The 25,015-nt window shown below is 34.1% G+C and overlaps 1 protein-coding gene across 10 annotated transcripts in view; it reads left to right on the forward strand.

The window, feature by feature from the left end:
• Positions 1-25,015, forward strand: part of gdpd5b (glycerophosphodiester phosphodiesterase domain containing 5b) — a 90,715-nt gene that overhangs the window by 48,838 nt on the left and 16,862 nt on the right. For all 10 annotated transcript variants that reach the window (XR_015509633.1, XR_015509634.1, XR_015509636.1 and 7 more), the window contains 9 exons: positions 2,146-2,249; positions 8,873-8,966; positions 11,318-11,377; positions 11,644-11,742; positions 13,687-13,780; positions 16,342-16,487; positions 21,689-21,771; positions 23,132-23,282; positions 24,478-24,699. Coding sequence is in view for 4 of the 10 variants with exons in the window: in XM_087284386.1 (XP_087140512.1) it covers positions 2,146-2,249; positions 8,873-8,966; positions 11,318-11,377; positions 11,644-11,742; positions 13,687-13,780; positions 16,342-16,487; positions 21,689-21,771; positions 23,132-23,282; positions 24,478-24,699 (1,053 nt within the window). In the remaining 6 variants the exon portion in view is untranslated. The remainder of the gene's footprint in view (positions 1-2,145; positions 2,250-8,872; positions 8,967-11,317; positions 11,378-11,643; positions 11,743-13,686; positions 13,781-16,341; positions 16,488-21,688; positions 21,772-23,131; positions 23,283-24,477; positions 24,700-25,015) is intronic.

A 25,015-nucleotide genomic window follows, 5' to 3' on the forward strand; every position in this document is an offset into this window, starting at 1 on the left:
TAATAGTTTTATAACTCATTTCTAATAACTGATTTATTTTATTTTTACAATGATGACAGTAAATAACATTCGACTAGATATTTTCAAGACACTTCTATACAGCTTAAAGTGATATTTAAAGGCTTAACTGGGTTATCTAGGTTAACTAGGCAGGTTAGGGTAATTAGTCAAGTCATTGTATAACAATGGCTTGTTCTGTAGACTATAGAAAAATATATGGCTGAAAGGGGCTAATAATTTCAACCTTAATGTTTTTTTATTTTTTATTCATTAAAAACTGCTTTTATTTTAGCTGAAATATAACAAATTAGACTTTCTTAAGAGGAAATAATATTATCTGACATACTGTGAAAATGTCCTTGCTTTGTTAAACATCATTTGAGAAATATTTTAAAAAGAAAAAAAATTAAAAGCGGAGCTAATAACTTTAACTGTGTGTCTTTGTGTGTCTTTGTGTGTTTGTGTTTGTGTGTGTGTGTGTGTGTGTGTGTGTGTGTGTGTGTGTGTGTGTGTGTGTGTGTGTGTGTGTGTGTGTGTGTGTGTGTGTGTGTGTGTGTGTGTGTGTGTGTTTTAGAAGTATATTTTGTTCAAATTTTTGTTTATATTTTTTATGCATAAATAATATGATTTGTTTGTCATATATTTAAACAAGAACTTGAACCTTACAAATAGCAATTTTACAAACAGTTTTCCATTTTAATCTATGAATTGAAAATGTTATTAACATTAGTCCATTCAAAAAGAAATAATCAGTTTAGGCAGAAATATTGCTTTAATGCAAACAAAAAAGTGCGTGGGAAGTGCCAATGATATACTGAAATGGAACTGTATGTCAAAGAGAGTATTCTTGAATCCTTGTGCATGTATGTGGGAGAAATGCTAATAGGAAGAGTTTTATTCTATGAAAGTGGAGAAAAATCCCAATATGGCTTTAGCTACTATAAAGGGTAACATGGTATTAAATGATGTTGACAATTTATTGCATAATTTATTATAAAAGCAAGCCCTTTTTTGATTTTTAGCAAGACACTTGCAGTTAATAAATAAGGATTTATGTACCGATGAAGCATAATTGGTATGTGAGTAAAATGTGTGTAAATTATATTAATCTTATATCACTCTCTTAATGTAATAGTTGAGAAAGCTGAAATGAGACAACAGAAAGACCCTTTTATACTGTATACCCTGCAGAGAGCAGAACTAATGTTACGCTAATGAATCTATGATGAAGGCAGATCTCACTTTTGAAGCAGCTCTATTCTGATTAATTGAGTTCCATGTGAGTATGCAGTCATTTCCTGAGGCTCTACAGAAACACTGCATTAAATTCCCCTCAAATCTTAAACCCAATTGAAAGTATTTAGAATTATTGTCTTCTAGCTCTAATCTAGATGATCTTTTGGCATGTTTTGTCACTGTAATTTTATGCATGACATAATTTTGCTAAGTACAATGTGATCCTGGAACATTTTTTTTTTTTTTCGAAAATGTAATTATGCCTATTCCCTACCCCTAAACACAACGATAACTGTAAATTATAATAGTTAACAACAACAGTCATGTACAAGTGCATAGACTGTAACTGTAAGCCTGAACTTAACATAGACGGTAAACATATCCCTTAATTCTGTTCCAGGATCAACATAGATGTTAATCTGGGAACATGTCCTACTTGGTGAAATCAGCTGTGCGGTAATTTAAAGTAATTCAATATTTTTACAGTGTGTTGCCTCAAATGCAAATAAACTGCTGCTCTCCGCCCTCTTACAAGAAGAGGGTGGGGCCTTTTCACCTTGTGCCTTGGACGCTCCAAACTGCAAACAAAACATCACTTTGAACTCCTGAAACTGCATGTAAACACAGTCAACTGCCAGAATGTGCAAACACACACCAATTATGTCAAAAGCAAACAAACACGCAAGTTCAGTGTTTATGTCTGTGAATGTAAACAGCCGGACAAGACAACACGCTACTAACCCAACTCAACTAGGCCTTGCTGGAAATATTGATTATTGTGAGTTTGCAGGTGTTTTTAATGCATAGACGGCAACATTATGCACTAAAGAAAGCTGAGAATTGTAAACTGCTATTTTAATAATATAGATTTATTTAAAGTTTTTATATGTTTTTGTTTTTCTATTCCAGTGGGAGTGTTTGTGGTCCCTCATTCTCTTCTTCACTTTCTCCTTGTTACTGGTGTGGTTTTACTTCTGGTGGGAAGCCCACAATGACTACAGCGAGTTTAATTGGTGAGTTCACTGGACACTTTCACATACACTTCACTGTAGCCATGTGTCAAAGAAACTCCCAAGCTTTCCTGGAAATTAATTTTAATAACATCTACGCTTAAAGCAATCCAGAGTTCATGTAAAGGTCAGATATTACAGATTGCGTTTAACTTTAATGCTGTGAATACGCTGCACTGTTTTTGCCTTGTTTACAGAACGGGTCAGTGTTATTTAAATTTTTTTTTTTGTCTGAGCAAAAACTAATGACTCTCATAATCCCCCTGCCAAAGGATTTACAGAAGACAACCAACAAAACGACGTTCAGTGTAAAAATGATTTCTAGACCAAAATCTTTTCTGGCAGATTTAGAAAATGACATGTTAAATGACTATTTAAGGATTACGATGCAGCCACCAAATACTAACTAATTATCATTGTAGATAACTCATTCATTTGTTGAACAGAAAGTAATATATTTTAAGGATTTTTGATATCTAAACAATTAGCAATAATGTATATAACAAAATAATAACAAAATGTTGTCAGGCAGATTGAAAACAAGAAAACTTGACTTAAGTGACAATTTAGGTTCCCAGTGCAGCCCCCAAATACTAATTGCTTATTCATTCATTCATTTTCCTTTGGCTTAGTCTTTGTTTCAGAGGTCTCCACAGTGGGATGAACTCCCATCTATTCCAGCATTTTTTTTTTACATAGCGGATGATCTTCCAGCCGTAAACCAGCACTGGGATCACCCATACACATGCACGCACGCATACACGCACACACACAGCTTCAGGGGTGCCCAAAATTTTTCTTATGAACGGCCTAAAACCAAACTTGATTGAGTGCCATCGAAAGTAAATATAACAAACTGCACTGTAAAAAATGCAGGATTCCACACAATTCATTAAGGTTGTCTCAAACCAAATCGCACATTAAGTGGATTAAACAAAAAACATTTAAGTTGTCCCAAAAAAATCTCAAGAATTGTGTTAAGCTCATTTGCATGAGTAACAAGCAGCAAAATTATTTTTTTAAGTTTTCGTTACATTAAAGTTGCTATGGGTAATTTCTTAATTTATTTCATATTATTAATAAACAGATTTAATCATATTAAATAATTCAATAGATTTTTTTCTTACATTTTATAATGGGCTTATAATAAAAACTTAATTCTTTTTTTTAACACAATGGAGATCAATGGCGAATGCACTAGCCGCACCTGCCTCTGCTGATGTCTTCTGCATTGTCTTCTATTAATCAGTGACAGTGTATTTTTTAAATCTGATTAATTTACAACATTTAGTAGAATCAGTTTTTTTTTTTTTTTGTAGCTCAACAATTAAAAAAACTATCAAAAAAAGGCTACCTTCTAAGACTGAATGGCGGCCAAATTAAAGGTTGCCAAGGGTCCTCCTCACAGAAATGCCAACTGGCCCCAGCTAGCCACCATGCTGCCCTACTAATTACTTGTTATTTTAAATCCTACAAACCACTAGGATTTACCTATTTGTCAGAATTTGTTGTGTTTTTTTAATAACTCTAATTATAATACAATTTACTATTCACTGACTTTTTAATATAATTTCTACATAAACATATAGCTTTTACACTGAATAATTTTGGAACATTATTTCAGCCATATTTTGACTTTTTTCCCCCCTAAAACTTATCCGGAATGTTAAAATAGACACTTGTGTTTAATATTCTTTCTATGTATATTTGATGAGCAGACCAAAATATGATGTCTCTTCATTGACTTATAAAGTTAATTTGTAATATGCAATAAACCTCCATGAGACAGTGTGACATTAACACAATCAAAACACACATACATTTACATTCCGTGTTGGTTTAGTCATTAAATCATGCCCTGGCATTTTTACAGTACTTGTTACTGTATAATCATCCACTTTCCAGGAGCTACATTCTCTGTAAAACTGCTTGAGGACATTAAAAACAACTTTGCAGTAAAGCTATTGTTTGCTTTGTGTCCCTCAAGGTCGTTTTCTCCACATCTGAATTCCTTCATCTTCTGTTTTTTCTTGCCTTTTCATTGTCACCGCTCTCCTCCCCCAGTCTCAGGGGAGGCTCTTGAGTCCTTGATGTTACTATAGAGGACAAGAGGCCTGATTCTCAATGACTTCCAGTGAATGTCCTGAGGGATTGTGCATGTACAATCTGTGATCACCCTCGAGTTGCAAACTAGAGGGCAAACACTAGATATGGTTGCTAATGCTCACCGATCTGCAGTACAGCCAATCAATGCTGAAAGTGTAATTATGCGGTAAAGTGTCTATGATCTGGCCGCCCATTATCTGTTCTGATCCTGGACTTAGAGCACTATTCTACATTCTGTTGCGAGTATGTTAGTTTGGTGGTTTTTAAAGGCATCTCTTTGGAGACGTTCACACAGAATGCTTCATTGCATCTAAAAATAAAAAAGCATCTCCTTTACCATGTTGCTGTCAAATAAAACAGTAGTCATGACAACCTGCTACTGTAAACAGAATGCATTGCTTGTCCTGTCTCTGAGTTAGCAGTGCTGTTTGTAAAAGTCGAAATACTTTTAACTTGACATGGCATCTTATGGCCCGTTTCCACTCAGTGGTACAGTACGGTACGGTATGGGTCGGTAAGGGTCACTTTTATCAGGCTTGCGTTTTCACTGCCAAATGGTACCAATGGTACCCTTTTGGTGGACGTGGTGTATGACAGAAAGTTTCAGGTGACAGGTCTCGCTCGAGAAAATGTCAAAGTAAAGCTGTACGGGTCGTTCACAAATCATATGAGAAGATGCTTTATATACATAAATACTTGTGTATAAATGTTCATTACTAACCTTTCTATGAACAGGATTTGATTATAACTGCAGATCATAGATGGGGTGAAATAACCTTCTGTAACGTCTGCAATTACATAAAATAAATAAATAAATGCAACATATATGAACACATACAGACCCCTACAGTCTCTGATATGTTACAAATTACAGAAACTACACACAGCATACGTTTAGTCCTTATTTGGGTTTAGTCCTTATTTATTAAAACGACACTAAACATAGCCCACAGTCTGTGCAAACCTCTCATCTGTAACTTTAATCTTCAACAGCACTTGTAACCTCTGTTAGAAAGTAATTCTGTCATTCCGAGTTCACAATAGTTCAAAAGGTGATGATAATAGTTACCCATGGCAGTTTCCTCATGTTTAAGGTTGCTGAAATGATCATTTGCTCATTTGATTTTTCATGCTTTTCCTTTGTTTTTTCACACGTCACTCTTGTGTTTGTTCATTTCTGAGAGGATTGGATGTCAGAAGCACTTAGCAAATCATGCGCACTGTATTATCGTCAGCTTAAGAAGTTTGTTATATTAAATATAGACGCACGACGAGCGTGAGAATGTGAAACGGCTTGCACTTTAGACAGCCTTGTTAACACCTACGGTGCACAGGGTAGATTCTGCTCTTTGGCTTTGTGGCTGTTCGTCAAGACTACGACAAATTTTGTTTAAACTTGGGTTAACTATGGCTCATTATTATATGTATATATTCTTATGGAGTAATGTCTCGGCTGTGTTTTTAAAAACGGCGCTCCTTAGTTTTCATTCTCCTGCTTGTGTAAGTGCAGGTGACATTTCTCTGTAAACCAACATCGTTCAGCTGCGTGTCGAGCTCCACCTTTTTGGTACCCTTTTATTGTGCTAGGCACCCTTTCAAAAGTGGTACAGTACGGTTCGCTTTTTGGTACCTTTTGACAGTGGAAATGGCCATAACAGTCATGCACTTACCTCAGTCATGTTTACATTGAAAAACAGTGGAAAAGTAGTATTGGAATGGAAAAATGTGTTTTGTGTGAATGGCTCATTATACTCATGAGGTTGTATTATTTGATGCATACAGTGATGCTGTGAAATATTACTACTGTCTAAAAATGTTCTTTATTAATGTATTTTATTATGCAGTTACTCCAGTTTAGAGACCAACATAATGCTTCAAAAATCTTTCTTAGACTGCTGCCATACTAGCAAGGGCATAGAATTAGCATGGATGGAGGGGACGTGTATCCACCAACATCTGCAGCTCTGTCATCTCTCATTAACATGTATGTTTAGTACAGAAAGGGTAAAATCTCGTTCATAACTCAAGCTCTACCTAAACTGCAAGGAAATTTGCCAGTCAGGCTTACTCTGCAAGACTCAGGTCAGACATGGACATAACGAGCTACATTTTAAAGGAAAGTGTAAGTCCCTTGAAGTCAAGTTCGCCATGACTCCATAATAGTAACCATGGCTGTGCAATGGGCTATATGCACAGCTAATGTCTTTAGCCAATGATAAACTTTCGGTGAAAGGTTTATGTGACTATTTTCTATATCACACAGACCCTTTTACAGCATTGATTATTTAATTTAATTAAGATACAATCAGTTATATAGACTTAAGCATTCATTTAGTTGTTTAAGCGTAAAACGAGAGTAAAGACAGTGTAAACGCTAGCGGCCTTCAGTAGCAGCAGACTAGCGCAGAAACTCAATTGCAAATGCTGGGGTAACATAAATTTCCATATTTTTCAAGACATGGAGTAAAAAAAAAATATATTTATTGCAGTGCTTATTTTCTGGTCGCATACCCACTTTATATTGTATATCAATCAGGCAGTCAAGATTGCTGATTTGTAAAAAGAAATGAGATCTTAAGTGTGGTGATTTTGTAATGGAGCTTCATTTCACCAGAAATGCTTGTACTGGCTGTCTAAAAATTTAAGTCTGTGTGCATATACCATATTCATCCAAATTTAGTTTAATTTTTGGCCTCCCAAATGATTATGAAAAAACAACAATCACGATAAAATAGTTATTTCGTCACAATTAGGGTTAAATTAGGTCCCCACCAATATCAAAAGCAAATTGATGCTCTTACACACTAGAGCAGGGGTGGCCAACCCTGTTCCTAGAGAGCCTCCTTCCTGCAGATTTCAGTTGCAACCCATATCAAACACACCTGCCTGTAATTATCACGTGGTGTTCAGGTCGTAATTAATTGGTTCAGGTGTGTTTGATATGGGTAGCAACTGAAATCTGCAGCAAGGAGGTTCTCCAGGGACAGGGTTGGCCACTCCTGCGCTAGAGCATGCAAAATTTTTGCTGCAAAGAAAGAAAAAAAAAACAGTGCGCTGCAACAGGGGTACTGATTTAATAATAATAATAAAAAAAACATATTTCCAATATTCAAAATTTGCTTTAAAATACTCTTTAAATGCAAGTACACTTTAGTGGGGAAAAAACAGCACATGACAGCATTAAACCTATTCTGGAATAATTATGTACATTTGCACTGACTAGTTTACACTCTTGTTATGATTAAATAACTTGTCTAGGGAGAGAAAACGTAACATTTACAATATTATATTATCACTGTAGAAAATGGGTGGAAATAAACAAAGACACACAATCTTAACACTTAATTTGTTTATTCCTCTATAAGGAAAAGGATAAAGCTAACAAAAGAGAGGCATGTGTGCACTTTGTACAGTGCATTTAAAAATAAATATAAGCAATCATATTTATAACATATAAATATAAACAAACCAAAAGTTACAGAGGGGGGAAAAGGAATTAGGGTGGCGCCAAACCAAAAAATTAAACAAAACTAACAGCCACATAAACTAGAACACAAGATCCCCTCTAAACTTTCTAAAGAAAATAAAAATGTAAAAAAGAAACTGAAATCTTCAGTGTATGTAACGACAATAAAGTACACTCCCTAAAAAATAATAACCAAAAATACATAAAAATGGCGCTCACCCACTTTAGTGTTTGGTGAACAATTCAAATAACTACAAGCAAACTGTATGTCATGTGACTTGTTAATCTATTCCCTTTTCCACCAAGAAGGAATAATAAACTTTGTATTGAATTTACAGTTGTTTGGGTTAGTTCGGAGACACGAAACAAATCATAATACAAAAACAGAAACGAGCATACACGGCACACACTCATACAGCACTGAACAAACAAAGCGTGCCTGTCCAATTTAAAGTCAGCGGAACGAAGCCTGATTGGTCCACGTGGAAACGCCCTAATAAGGAGTGACAGGCTCGGGATCCAATCAGCACGTATCAGAGAAGAAAAAAATAGCTGAACGAAAGGTGATAAAGCAACAGAGAGGGAGAAAGTGACAAAAATCCAAACTCCCACAGACTGTAACCCACTAAAAAGATGTACATGACAATCAGTAATATTATGAAATTATTACTCCACGATACAATAAAAACAACAGTTTTCACTTCTGATCACAGCTGTTGGATCTCCATGTTGAAGATAGCCAACAGTGACCCTGATACAGTGCTCTGGGGCCTCATGTTTTTATCTCCCTTTGTTTCAAAGATACGCACTAGCCAGATGATCCTTTTTGTAAAACAGATGCCTCTGTCATCTTCCTCTTCTACTTATATAATCCTGAGCTCCTGCCAGAGTGAGAAATGTTGAGCCTGTCAAAAGATTAATAGCTTCTGTTTTTCAGGGGTTGTTTATTTGGTTAGACCTTAATGCAGTCTGAAGATTATGGAGGACATGATACAACCAGGAATTCTAATGCTAAATAATCAACAAATGGTTTTCCGCTACTGTGCTCCCGCAGGTTTTTATATAACCGTTCAGGGGAGTGGAGTGATGGAACCGTTCCCATATTGGCCACCACTGCAGCTGGTTTCACCTATATTGCATTTTTAATGGTAAGTTGTAACTGCTCTCGGGTGCATTTGCCGAAACTGTTGTTACCAACATAGTTCAGTGATTCTGTGTTTCCCGAAATCATCATTCACACCAATGTTCACAAACAGAATTACACACTTTAATAGCTCTAGTTAATGATGCATTCCAGGTGAAGTTGAAGCTGGTAATATCTGTCGTTAATTGTCCAACCTCTGACCTCTCTGTGTGTCCAGTTAGTTGCCTGCTAAACTAAAAAACAAAAACAACAGAAATGCTAGCGGTCACTTGGAAAACAAAAAAGCTTCCCTGTTCGGATATACAACTTTAAGCAGCATTTTAGGCGTTATTTTCAAATAGGATTTAGGAACCATTCTAAATTTGAGTTGTCTGGAAGATATTGGCTTAATGGTACCATAGAGTGAAAATCTGAATATATTTAGGCATGGCTAATTGAATATGGCTAATATTGTTTTATTGTTCTTATGTCAATCATATGAGCTTAAAATGTTAGTGAAAACAAACCAATCAATACAAAGCATTGACTCCGACAATCCTCACATGATCATTAAAATGTACACCACAACATGACGATTGGCCACAACATTTCTTAGTGAGATTACAGCAATGATTATTTTCTTCCCTTATTTTTTTAGTCTATCTAAGCTTTATTTAAGCATACTATGTACAGTTGAAGTCAGAATTATTAGTTCCCCGTTTATTGTTTTTCTCTAATTTCTGATAACGAAGAGATTTTTTTCCAGGACATTTCTAGACATAATAGTTTTAATAATTCATTTCTAATAACTGATTTTTTTTCTTTGCCATAATGATAGTAAATAATATTTTACTAGATATTTTTCAAGACACTTCTATACAGCTTAAAGTAACATTTAAAGGATTAACTAAGTTAATTAGGTTATTAATAGTTGCTCATAATTTTTACCTTAAGTTGATTATTAAAACATTTAAAACTTTCAGCTTTTATTCTAGCTGAAATAAAACAAATAAGACTCTCCAGAAGTAAAAAAAAGGAAATATTTAAAAAAGAAAAAATCAAAGGGATGCTAAAAGTTCTGACTTCAACTTTAAGTGTGACTCTACTTTTGAAAATGAGAGACTAAAGCGGAGGGTTCTTAGCTTGTCAGATTGCAAAATGTCGCCCCTAAAGAGGCATATGGTCTATTTAAATGCATATTTTGTTAATTAAACATATATATTGTGAAATTTGCAGGATATGTTTGTTATGAGGCCACAAACACATGTAAACACATGCTGAGTATAAGTGTTTAATGCAGATTTATGCATTGTGTCATATCACTCAGCTCTTACTGTGATTTTCCTTTAGTAAAAGTATGCCAATAAGCTTGATAAAACTCATCTTTATGCAGAGGTCGATATTAATTCCTGCTTTTTTCATATACATTAGAGCTTCAAAATACAACTCTAAATACATCTGCCAGTCCATTTTGTCCAGTATAATTAGATTTGAGCATACATTTTATCAAAAAAAACAACAACTATGGGTACCCTGTTCGATAAGTCATGCACATGGTAGGGATAGATCATGTTCATGGTTAACAAGGCACCTACTCAATTTACTAAAATATTAACTGAGCTGTGGAGCTTTAGTGCAGAGCTCATTAATATATACCACCCTTCCAAATATGGTCAAAACTTAGATTTTCATTCTAGGAGTAATTTCTGTATATAAAGCAAATAAAACCCATTTCTGGAGAATTTGTAAAGTTACCTAAACCTCATACCTTCTATGTAGATATCAGAGAACAATTTACCATATTGTATTACACTGTAGGACATCTTTATTTGGTCATGTTCATGATCTACTTAAGCAAGCCAGCATGCAGTACAGCCTATAACTTTCATTCCATAAGTGTACATATTTCATTCTGTGCCTTTTTAGCTAGTTAGGAGATACTTAAAGTGCTATTAACAATGCACATGTGTATGTGTGCCCACATAAGCCCACATAAAGAAAAAACTAAATAAATAAGAGTAAAACAGCGAAGCAGTCATTTGATGTCATGTTAATTATTTATATCAGAAATCTGGTTTGCTTTTGATCTGAAGCTTTTTTGGAAGAGGGCAAATGAATGTCATCATGTTGTCAATAACTACAATTCTAACAAATGTTGTTCAAAGCATGTATTTGCAATACAGTTTGGAAAACATCACCATCGTACTATGGTAGTTCAGTAGCACCTGTACCAAAAAGCTCTCCAAACCACCTACACTTTAATCTCTTTTCACCATTTTAAAGTTATGATAATGTTTAGCTTCGTGCCGCAGTTACTTTTATCCTTTTGTCCATTTTAAATTCTTTCTGAAGTGCTATTTGTCTTTTCTGCTTCAGATTTTAGCCCTGTGCCATGTAGCTGTTGGGCAGCAGTTAAACCTCCACTGGGTCCACAAGGTACCTGTCAACCTCTGAAATGTTTTTTTTTTTTTTTCTTAGAATAAAAAAGAAAACCATGTCCATTCATGCAAGACAAACTAAATTAGCCTTGACACAATGTCACAAATAGCTTGTTATGCCCTCAGGCTTTCTGACAACATTGGAAAGGCATATGAGTAGTGTTTTCTCTATGGACTGAATGGAACATTTAACTTGCTGAGAATAATGTTAAGCAGACTTGCATAAAATAACTGCATGAACTGAACTATTTTTTTCCTCAATAGATTGGTGTGACAGTCGCTTTGCTCACCACAATAATTGGTGTGATATCTGTCACTCAGATGTGGGGAGAGGAATGGGATGTAGTTTGGATTTCTCTTCAGGTAAGCTCTTGTAGACCCTGTCTACAGCTGATTTCAAGATTTTTCTCAATCTAATCACAAGTGGACAGCATAAAATGTTTAGATTTTTTTCTACATTTGACCACTTTCAGAGGTTGTTGCTTTTGTGTTGTATATATGTACAATATGAGTTATATGAGTTTAAATATTGACACTAATGTGCATGTTAAAGGTGCAGTATTTAAGTTTGAAACCCAGTTGTTGAACTAGGTATTGCATTCCTGGATCAAAACAAACGCAAGTGCAGGTTGCCAGATGACCAGCAGGAGCAAGTCTTGAGCCTAAAGGCTGATTTAAACCATGTTCTGAATAAAATCACTGGCTTGTGATAGAAGGAATATTCACCATATTAAAAAGAGTTTTTGTTCTAACCGACACCTTGAATTGATATATTAGAAACGGCATCTACTTATCACAGATTAACAGCAGAAAAAACTGACAATGATCCCCTCAGGTACACCACATGCTTTATTCAGCGTTAAGTGCTAACAATGCAAGTTTAAATGCCATTTTACATGACATTTATTGCCATACTACGGAAAGCAGCAGAAGCATAGTTTCTATGCTTAAATAAAATAAATAATTTAAAGTTTAACTTTAGAACTGGAAAATAATGCAAACCCACACATATAAGTGATTCAGCATGTACATTTAATAATGTTAAACAGGGTTAATATGTATTAAATAGATTATAAGCCTTACCATTTTGTGAGGGAGTGCACTGTTCTGTTCTTCTGCATGGCTGTTTAAATGTTTCGTCTGGTGCAAACAGCCAATTTGCTTATCACTGCAAATCTCATCACGTAGCGTGTTGTTGGGACATGGGGTTACAATGTAACCTGCTCACCCAATGTTTATGTTCGTAATATTTATATTATTTGCTAATTAATAACCTCATGTCGAACTCTGAATCTGCGTCTTATTTCGGAGTCTGAATGTTGTCGACTGAAGGTCACATTTCGGTCACAGGAACCTTTATGAATGAATGAATAAATGAATGAATATAAATGAATGAATGAATGAATGAATGAATGAATGAAATAGGAATGAAAATTTTCATGAAGGTAACCCGGGGTGCTGAAATATAATTGGGTTAACTGGCATTGGGTGGGTTAAAAGAATCAAAACAAAGACAGCGTTCTGGCAATGTAGCAATTTTTCAAAGCAGATTATCTGACTTCAGAACTGTTTTTCAGATAAACAAGAATGTTCGCTTGGCATGTTTCTTAAATATCTGCAAACAAATTATGGTATTTTTATGCTTTAGAAGAGTCAAAAACCTACATACAGCACCTTTAAAACAAATGTTACATCTGTATACATGGAGCATTAGGAACAACGGTATTTAGAATGACAGTATATATTTTTACTATTGCTCAATTCATAATGTATATTTATTCTGAACAAGAATGCATTTTAATAATGAGCACATGGCTGTAGATATCTGAAATATTTCAAATACTTTTAGGCAAAAAAAATTTAACTAAGAGAAATTTATGTTTATATATTTTTTCGTTCTCTGCCATTTAAACACCATTTCAAAACTTTATAATGTTACAAAAACTATTTCTATTAACACTTTTACTAATAAAGGTGAAATAGTTTTTGATTTGTTAAATAATTCTGAAAAAAAAAAAAAAACATATTATGGTTTCCACAAAAAAGCATTTGTAAAAACAAATAAATAAATAAACAACATTTATAAGTATTTCCTAGATAATAAATAACCATATCATAATGATTTCTGGTTTCCTACTGACTTCAACCTGAGTTTTTATGGTTTTTAAAGTATGATTATATACTAGAGGTTTCCTTTTAAGTCTTCTTTAAAGACACTTTAAGGTAACTTTATACTCTAGGCTTTTCTTACTTGTATCTATCGTGGTATGTTTCCAATAAATGAATGTTTTCATGTTTTTGCTTCAGGCAACAGGTCCCTTCCTGCACATCGGTGCTTTAGCTGCGGTTACTGCTTTAGCCTGGCTGATGGCTGGACAAGTGGCAAGAGCCGAGAAAACCAGTAAGCTGAATCCACCTCTTCACTTAAAGATCAAGCTCTGAGTTAGACATTATTATTAACCAGATGTTAATTATTAAAGGGGATACACAGACAAATTCTTCATTCTTATTGATGCATTCCTGTCACACATAGACGCATTACTGTCTCCACTGGGTCAATGAACGGGTGTTTCGTGTTACAGCATTAGGCGGAAAATTAATATACTACTATTGATTTCTCATTTCTGTTTACGCAAGTGCAGATTAAACTGGCTTATGTCATTTAGGTAAAAACAGGACCTTTTGAAAATACTTCTCCTAAAGCTTATGATGTGTGTTTATGGAAAAAAATATAATATTGCATAAAATTCTTATAGGGTACTATTAAATTCACTGTTTTAGCAATCATAAACAGTTTTATTTTAACAGTTTTTTTGCTGAGAAAAGCAGATGATAAAAGACTGACAGCCAGACAGTATTACAAAGACAGTATGGGGTTGTCTGTAAAGAGAAAAAAATAAACAAGTAATAAATAAAACTCCTTAATCTAAGGCCCTGTTTACACTAATACATTTTAGTTTTAAAATGCAAAAGTTTTGCTACAGTTACACCTTCCATTCACACTACCCTAGAGTTTTGAAACCTCGAAAACTGAGCGTTTTGGAAACACTGAAGAGTCCATTTTGGTTTTAAAATGCCGCTGCTCTCTGTGAGTGTGGATGGGGAAAAACAGAGACATCTCAAAATGGAAGCGTGGTTGCAGACATTCGCTTGTAAGTTTGATATGAAAAACTATGAATTTTTTTAATTTTAAAGGGAACAGTGCATTTTAAAACCTCATTCACATCACCCTGGCTTCTTTGTTTTTATAATCTTACTAATATCATAAAAATGTGATAACCAACTGCCTATTTTCATTTTGATATTACTAGCTTAACATAGACCAAAAATGTTGAGGCTTCGTGTAGCGGTTTATATGACCGTCTTTTTCACTGTATGCATATGTGTAACAAAGCGGAGCCTGTAACATTACTGCCTCTTATTTTCATTAAAAATATGAAACATGTTACTGTACCTGATAGATTAGACCAAAAAGTTGTTAGATCGAGGCAAGATTAATTAAATCACGTTTAACAACTATGGGGAGATGAGATCTATGGGTATATTCTTGATAAAATGTGCGATGTGCGCTGCTCTAATCTGGGGTGGTGTGCTTAAAGCACCCGCTGACTGCATGGAGTTTAGACGTGCGGGTGGTCATGTGATGTGCATTTTCAGCGGTGTAGTGTGGATTGAGATGTTTTCCGAAATGCTAAGTGCCAAAATCCCAGTGTGGACATGGATCGTTTTCATTCTAAAACACAGTTTTAAAACTAAAACATTTTAGTGTAAACAGGGCCTAAATGATCTTGGCAAATTCTAGTATCCCTATAAGAGTTTAAGTGTGTGCATGGTACTAGGGGAGGTCACACTCAAACAGTTTTGTTCTGAAATATATATTTATATATTTAAAAATATTTTTAAAGTTTTATGCACATATTTCTTATTTTAATTTCTTTTTGAATCTTGGTGAAGAGACCAAAACATAAATATTAATGGTCATTAAAACTTTAACCATCGCGGTGGGTTGCTTTAGCACGGTACAGTACATGGCAAAAACATAGTATTGTGAAGCAGTATTGCAATTTGAAATAACTGATTTTGGTTTAAACGTTTTAAAATAAAATGTGATGTCAATTAAGCATGACTTTTCAGTATCGTTCCTTGTTTTTTAGAGCCACAAGAACACTCAAAAATGTAATTTGCTGATAGGGGCTTAATAAAACATAATTTAGAGCAGTAGATCTAAATGCCAATGATTTTGTTAGTTTCACCCAAGCCTGCCGATCCAAAAATAGTGTCAGAATGCAATCCATAATGCAACGCAAGAATGTAATGTTTTCAGCATTGCCACAAGGGAAACAGTGGCACACTTTAGCATAAACTTGTACTTAATTCTATTCTTCAGCTCAGATGCTCTTGTTGCAGAGCAAGAGTTCAATGCAGAATCAGCACTCTTCATCTGTCTGTATATTAGCTTGCATTTATAACATATAAATAATCGCATCAAAGCACATTAAAGGGATAGTTCACCCAGAATGAAAATTTACACACTTTTTTTTAGAAATTGTTTCTATCAGATAGTAGATATTTTCTAAGTAGATATTTTAAAAAATGTTGGAAACCTGCAACCATAGACTTTATTTTTCATACTAAGAAAGTCAGTGCTTACAGGTTTTCAGCTCCTTTTTTTAAATATCTTCTTTTGCAATTAATTTAAGAAAGAAATTCTTCTCATTAAGGTTTGTAACCATCCAAGTGGGAGTATATAGTAAGTAAATGTTCTATTTTGGGTGAACTATGCCTTTAAGCATGAAAAATGACTCTGCAAATGACCTTGTGTTGGCTAAGCAATGGCATCTAAACACATTTAGCAACTAGAAGATACAATAACACATAAGCACCATTCATATTGACTGTAAAAAGGGTTTTATAGCTATTTAATCCGTGGCCTAGTTGTAACTGAAGTTGTTGGTTCTCTAGGGTTTCAAGCGATGGTTCTGCTCCTCTACCTAAGTGTTCTCCTCACCCTCTACTTCATTCCTCTGTCAATCTCCTCACCCTGCATCATGGAGCGAGGGAGTCTCAAAGCAGCACCCGCCATCATCGGCCATCAAGGAGCTCCAATGGTAAGCTGCCAAACCATCAGCAGCAAGCTGTGCACTTCCTGTCTTCCCTGGATGCTGCATCAAGCTTAGGCTACATCAAGAATTGCTGGAGGCTGTTCAGTCCTTCCTCCCTCTCTCTCTCTCTCTCTCTCTCCCTCTCTCTCTCTCTGCTCCTGCATCTCTGTCCTGTGTCTCTCCATCCCTCACTATCTCTTTTTCTTTCTCTCCCTCCATTTATCTTTCTCATATTTCTTTTCCCTGGCTTGTCGTGGCTAAATATAACCCAGGATAGAGCCACTGAGAATCTCTGTGTAGGCGTTGTTCAAGGTTTGGTGGTTATGATGGGTTTTCAAAATGATCACGTGTGTCATTGGTGTATTTTGCTCTGAAATGGCAAATATGCTTCATGTACAGTTCTCTCTGCATTTGTAGTCTAAAGCAGCTTGGACAGGATTAGTTTTCAATTATTAATATAGAGGATTCATCATTTTTATGTTCTAATTCAGAGGGGATTGAATCTCTGATAAAGGAATACCTTAAATTTGGCCGGTGAAATTTTATGATGATATTTATTGTTAACACTTTACATTAAGGTTCATTAGTTGATGCATTTACTAACATGAATTAATCATGAACAACACATGTACAGCATTTATTAATCATAATTGATTAATAGTTTTCAATTATTAATATAGAGTATTCATCATTTTTATGTTCTAATTCAGAGGGGATTGAATCTCTGATAAAGGAATACCTCAAATTTGGCCGGTGAAATTTTATGATGATATTTATTGTTAACACTTTACATTAAGGTTCATTAGTTGATGCATTTACTAACATGAATTAATTATGAACAACACATGTACAGCATTTATTAATCATAATTGAACATTTACTAATGCATTATTAACATCCAAGTCCATGCTTGTTAACATTAGTTAATGCACCGTGAGTTAACATGAACTAACAATGAACTACTGTATTTTCATTAACTAACGTGAACTAACATGAACAAATACAGTAGTAAATGTATTTTTCATTGTTTGTTCATGTTAGTAAATGCATTAATTACCTTTAACTAATGAACCTTATTGTAAAGTGTAACCTATTTATTGTATGGACAAAGTAAAAAGTCTGTTGTTTCATTATATGCTCTATTGTTTATTCTGTGATGATTTCAGAAAAGATATTGTTTACAGTAATACTTTTTTTATAATTGATACAAGCACTATATTACATGCTTTTCAGGAATGCATAAATAATTCAAAAACATAAATAACAGCAGTTGGTTAGTTGCTATCTTGAAAGTAGAATGTTTACATTTTGCTATTTATTTAGAAATATGACCTGTAATATGACCAGTAATCACTAGTTTTTGAAAAGTGCTTTGTTTTATTAATATTTATTTTACATGTCCACATTTTTCATCAAAGATTTTCCCATAAGCTCCAAATAAAGTGAGAAATATGATCACATTCGAATGACTAAATGTCCAACTATATACATTAAATAAAAAAGTAATAGTCATTTATATGTGGTCAATGTATATAAAAACTGTTCATTGATTGAATTTATATAAATGGTGCTGTATTGTGATGCATGTTGTTATCAGTATATGATATGACATGGAGATTTTTGTTACATAAAGTTGTAGCTTTGGGTTTTTTTTAACAGTAATTCTGCATAAACTGTTACTGTTCTAATGGTGAGCAAGAATGGTCACTGGTTCAAGCACTGGCTGGGTCAGTTGGCATTTCTGTGTGGAGTTTGCATGTTCTCCACGTGTCTGTGGGTTTTCTCTGGGTGCTCCGGTTTTCCCCACAGTCCTAAGACATGTGGTATAGGTGAATTGGGTAAGCTAAATTGTCTGCATGTCCTGGTCCTCCAGATTGGGGGCTGAGCATTGGGCTAACAACTCGCCTCATAAAAACTAAATGTTACGAAACACCAATATGGTGCGGCTAAATATTAATATCGACATAAATAACACTGGGAGTAAAAAAGTAGGTGAAGGTGAGGCCAAAAAAATACATTTACCAATTTCACACTAACTATTTATTTTACAAAGAACATTGAAATAGGCAATACCACAGGGCACTATTCATATTAGGTTACTTTATTCTGTGTCAAATTAAACATAATTGTAACCCATAAGATGCAATTAAATATTCAGTATATAACATGATGAAAAAAAGCAAAAAGAATGGTGTGTGTGTGTGTGTGTGTGTGTGTGTGTGTGTGTGTGTGTGTGTGTGTGTGTGTGTGTGTGTGTGTGTGTGTGTGTGTGTGTGTGTGTGTGTGTGTGTGTGTGTGTGTGTGTGTGTGTGTGTGTTTGAAGAATATTCTGGCTATAAATCGAAGAGAAAGAATTTAAGTTATTTATCAAATATATAGAATTGAAAATCATATTTAAGTTTTAATAAAAAAATGTGAATTTTTATTTATTTATATATTCGTCTATCATATTTTATTGAAAAATGAAATTGTTCCTATTATGTAATGTTTTTATGTATGATGATCTTTCCATGAAATAGACAAAAGTTGCTGATGTGTCTGTGTGCGCGTGCAGGCTCTGATTAAAATTATTATTTGTTTCCATTAATTGATTTTTTTTTCACGATGTTAGAACCATCTTTACAAACTGCAAAAGGTTTTTGTTGGTTCCTTCTGCTGTGGAGACCCCGGATTAATAAAGGGATTAAGCCGAAAAGAAGATGAATGAATGTATAAACTTATTGTACGTTATTTTTTAGAATGGCCATTATTGATTATTAAAACTGATATTCAGCAAAAGAAAATAAAAGGGTATGTTTCGTATAAGAAAATTAAAGTCCATTGTAGTGTGGACGAAACAATTTATATGGGTTGAATTTAATTAAACAAATTCAATTTAGTAATTTTCAACTTAATTTGTTTATTTGGGCTGAATTTAAAAAAAATTGTTTACAAGCATTTAAGAAAAGTCATTTAATCTATGGATTTATCTTTGATTCATTGTTTTCAGTGTATCAGAGGTTAATTTTTAAACCAAAATACCAGTTTATTTGCTCCGTTGGTAACTTTGCAGGGTTTGTTTGGCAGGTCATTTATTTGATCTGGATTATAATGATCTGTCAAATGTAAATTTATCTACTGTTATCTCCTTCACATAAAAATCGAGTCCACCTCTAAATATGGCTACATCTAAATAAGCAAAAAACTAAATTAATAATACCATCTCTGCATTCTTGTTGGTGGCTTGCTTTTAGTAGAGTTCTGTAATGTACCAGCTAGCCTATTAGTGTGAAATCCATTCGAAAGAACTTACAGTAATTGTCCTCTGCCACTCATAGATACAGCCATAAACACCCATAAACAAGCTTTTTCAACACCCTAGACTCTAACTGAAGATCAGAGGTGCAGTTTTGGCTTGAAAAGCAGAGATGAGTGTCTTAACCATAAGTGCTCTCCAAAGACACATGCGGATGCTGTTGATCCTTAATATATTCCCTGTGCCTTAAAAGCAGCATTTCTGTGTTTGCCACATGCACTAGTAGATCTTCTAGACCATTTGATAGCTCAAGTTGCTGCTTGCATGTCATTGCGTAAGCATGAAGCTCAGAGGAGCTGTAGATTTTGTGTGTGTGGCCCTCGAGCACTCAGTCAACCTCCATGAGATGAGTTATTGATTCATATCCATAACAAGGAAGAGCTTAAGCTACCGCTTAGCTTCGGGGTGAGAAGATTCTCGCTTTTTACTTTAACTATAATCTTTTCATTCCCACCTTCATGATATTCAAACGTGTAATACTTTGTTCTTGGTGCCGTGTGTGCTTTTTTTACTGTTCTATTTTCAGCTTTTGTCATACTTAGTACATTAAGTTTGAGCAGATAAGACTCCAGTTATATGAAATATATACATATTTAATGTACATATATATTAGCCCCCTGTTTATTTTTTCTCCCAATTTCTGTTTAACAGAGAGAAGATTTTTTTCAGCACATTTCTAAACATAATAGTCTCAATTACCCATTTCTAATTACTGATTTATTTCATCTTTGCCATGATTTAAGTAAATAATATTTTGGACATTTTCAAGACACTTCTATACAGCTTAAAGTGACATTTAAAGACTTAACTAGGGTAATTAGGTTAACAAGGCTGGTTAGGGTAATTAGGCAAGTTATTGTATAATGATGTTTTGTTCTGTACACTATCGAAAACAATTGCTTAAAGGGGCTAATAATTTTGACCTAAAAAATGTTAAAAAAAAAAAAAAAACTATTTTTTTCTAGCCAAAATAAAACAAGTGAAATTTCATAAACTAATTTCGAGAGGAGCACATAATATGATTGAGCACGACTGGCTGCTCATATGTAATAGGTAATAATCCAATCAGAGTGATCCTAGTTTACAATAAATGGATCGTTTTCTTCCTACTGCTCTATCTTCGTTTTGGAAGAATCCCCCCTTTCACCCCATTTCTAATTATTCTGACTTCAAGTGTATATGTGTTTGTATGGATGGATGGTTGAATGGATAGATATAGCACAGTTAATAACATCATAGTTATTTGTATTTTGTGTTGCTTATATTGTCTTTTACGATGTAACATATAATATAATTAACTTTATATTTTATATATAATGTACACGCATTTAAAGTAAATTAAATAAAGAAAACTCATAGTGTATTTTATAGATTTAGATTTCTACAGTTAAATCTAAAATATACGTTTATGATTAAAAGTAAATACAAGTACAAATATATAGTATAGAAATAGGTTCAAATATATTATTTTTTCTATTATAAAAAATATATATTATAGTTTTTTTTTGCGGGCAATGCGGTAGCACAGTAGGTAGTGCTGTCGCCTCACAGCAAGAAGGTCGCTGGTTCGAACCTCGGCTCAGTTGGCGTTTCTGTGCGGAGTTTACATGTTCTCCCTGCATTCGCGTGGGTTTCCTCCGGGTGCTCCGGTTTCCCCTACAGTCTAAAGACGTGGTACAGGTGAATTGGGTAGGCTAAATTGTCCGTTGTGTGTGTGTGTGTGTGGATGTTTCCCAGAGATGGGTTGCGGCTGGAAGGGCATCCGCTGCGTAAATACATGCTGGATAAGTTGCCGGTTCATTCTGCTGGGGCGACCCCGGATTAATAAACAGACTAAGCCGACGAGCAAATGAATGAATATTTTTTGTGCATATTTTTATACTTACATTTTTTTTCTCTTCCTCTTGTTCAGCTGGCTCCTGAGAACACTCTCTTATCCTTCAACAGAGCTTTGCAGAGAAATGTTAGTGGACTAGAGACCGATGTGACCATCAGGTATTTATACATTCATTCTGTCTGCTTCTCCTCTCAGGTTCAATCAATAGATTATACTGAAGCATATGTACAGTATTTGTGTGTGTGTCTAAAGGCTCAGGGCCACCGTGTTTGTTTCAGCCTGTGAATGGCTGTATGTCAGTGTGAGACGGCTGTAATGAGAGGTTGTGGTTGTGACGTCTCTTACCCACAGAGTGCATAGTAATTGAACGCTGGAAGAGACAGGAAGACTTTCCAAAGAAGCTCACCCTTAAGCTGTAATCTATTCTTCCTGTTTAACACGCATCTTTAGATAATGGAGCAGAAACTGTCCATCTGTTGTGTTGTAATTTATCTCACTTAAAGTCAGTCATCACTCAGGCTTTTTAGATAGAGATATCATCTCCTGGCTTTTTAGGCACTTCCTGCCTGAGTAAAAATACAAGTGATACTCTTTGGAAAGAGTTCCAGGCATCATGTTGGTTAACACAGAAAATACTGTTTTACTTCATTTGAGAATGATACTTTTGTTAGGATTTTAGGGCTCTCTTTTTCAGTTTTTTTCGTTGTATTGTAATAGTACAATAGTACAAATAAAGCAAAATGTATACTATTCACTAATGGACAATTCATGATATTAATTAAATATTCAATTGATTTTATTTATTTTTTATTTTCATATATTTTAAAATTCATGTTTTATTTGATATTTTATTTACTTTTTTATTTTATTTTATTAAATTCTTTATTTTATTTTCATATTTTATATTTTATTTTTATAGATTTAATAATTTTTTTAATTTTTACATTTTAATTTTTAGTTTTTAATTTAATTTAGTTTAATAAAATTTTAATTACATTTTATTTTATTTTACTTTATTTATTTTTATTTATTTATTTATTTATTTACTTTTTTATTTTATGAAAAAAAATCCCATTTCACGTGTTGCTATGACTGGGAACATCTGGCGAAATTGAATTGTAAGGTGGTGGTACTGGTATAAAAATGTATTTAAATTAAATAAACTAAGTGGCTTAGAGGTTAAATATCTTGGCTGGTAACCCAAAGGTTCAATCTACTTGCACTCTTGCAAGGCATTTAACCTCATATTGTGGGCTGTTCTGTGTAAAAAGGCATTTGCCAAATTAATAATAATGTATTATAATAATACTACATCTATTCCTTGAAAATCCCTCTTTTGCAGTAAGTGCATTGAGATATTTTTCAGCCAATCACAGCTAAAGTCCACTCCTCAGTTTTATTCTCGGTCTCTTATCGTTGAATAAACCCAGGTTGAGCCCTAATGGAAGTGCTTTCTCCGTTGCGATCTAAGTGCTGTCTAATCGCATATACTCCTGTGTAACTGTGCTTGGGCTGTAGTCTCGATGGTGTGCCATTCCTCATGAGAGACCGGACGCTGAGGAGAACCACCAATGTAAGGAGAGTGTTTCCAGAGAGACAGTATGAGGATGCTTCACTTTTCAACTGGACTGATCTGAGCACACTCAATGCCGGCCAGTGGTTTCTAAAGGTAGACAATGCCTACAATACAGCTGAAGCAGAAATGTCAAAATAATTGGACTTATTTAAATGGCAGCAATGAAGCGGTGTTCTTATAGTAAAAACATACACTATAAAAACATATAGTAAAAACATTTTATTTTAAATAAATTAAATTGCATCTAAGGAATTAAATAAAATATATTAATTTAATTAAACTTACATTAAGAGATATTTTTGTTTTACTTTGTTATTTTTTAATATGTTAAAATTAGTTATGTTATATATACAAATATTATACAAATAATGATAGAAATAAACACATTTTTTTACTGAAAAAATGCAAAAAAATAAAAAAGCTAAACCACTAATAAAAATTACAATAATATTTTTAAAATGTCAGTTGCTGTTACTTTATTTATTTTTTTTTTGCTTATTTATCTTTAAAAGCAAAACAAAAAGTCACCTTATTTTATTGTTTCTCTTTAATATAGAACAATGTTAAAGATAGCATTATTTCTCAGCCCTAAAACCTAAACCATGTTCCCTCCATGTACGCACATAATTAAATAAATATAATAACCCTGCATTTAGTCCATAATGGCTAATAGACTGAATATTAGTCAACTAGGAGTTTATTTTAGCACTTGAATGTTTCTGCATTTATTATGGTTCATCCATAAACAATATTATTTTCTTTAAAAAAAAAACATAATCTTTATTTAAAGTCATTTCCCTTCTGTTTTGCTTTCTTTTTTTTTTATACAATAATCAGTTGACTCACATTGGGGCAGGACAGTCTGTCAATCACAAGATCCACCAATTGCAAATCACAACCATGAATTAAATTCCCAAATACTAAATCAAATCTCAGTTGAATAAACATAATAGGGTAGAAATTAACTGTACAGCTTGTATTTCTTTGCAAGTGTTTTTTTCATAGGGGCCGAATAAGTATGTAATAGCCTATAGACCATATCATGTCATTGGCCCATGGACGTTTTCTGCTTGTTAAAAATCTATTTCATAACTGTAACAAGAGGCAATTCAGTCATAACTTAATGTTAAAACAGCTATCATAGCATTATTTATCAAAATGTGGCTCTTTTTGGATTCTCAGAAGCTATAGAAAATAAAGATGTAAAATAGGATATACGTTGAGACCATTGTTTTTGTTTACCTCCTTCAAAATGGTCTATGGTCTAAAGTGATGTCTCTGAATGCAGGATGATCCCTTCTGGACTGTGCAGTACATGTCAACGACTGAACGCTGGTCTGTGGGAAACCAGACTGTGTGCAGCCTGGAGCAGATGCTTAAACTTGCAGCTAAGTACAAGAGCTCGGCTTTATTCACAGTGCACAGACCACCAGTCAATCACCCGCACCACCACGACTGGGTCAACCTCACCCTGGACACTGTTCTAGGGTCAGGAATACCACAAGGACAGGTCAGTTTGGAGGGACTTAACTTTGATGCTTTATATATCATCGTCCTTTTCCTAGGGTTGAAATAAATGCATTCAGGATATGATCCTAATGTTTGTTCCTGTTTTATGTGGTTGTATAGTCACGCCACCTAGCTGTGAATACAGTTACTTACATCATATTTACCATATTTGATATGCAAATTTAAAATGTTCTATAATCACATTCTGTATACATAGTTTGATCATTCTTGAGGAAGAGAACGACATTAGATTTAATTCTGAAGGTTGTGATTTTTACACATTTATTTTATTTGATTTTAATTGTGTAAACCAGAGG

Source organism: Danio rerio, chromosome 15 (genome assembly GCF_052040795.2).
Source record: "Danio rerio strain M-AB ecotype USA chromosome 15, GRCz13ab, whole genome shotgun sequence".
Lineage (NCBI taxonomy): Eukaryota > Metazoa > Chordata > Actinopteri > Cypriniformes > Danionidae > Danio > Danio rerio.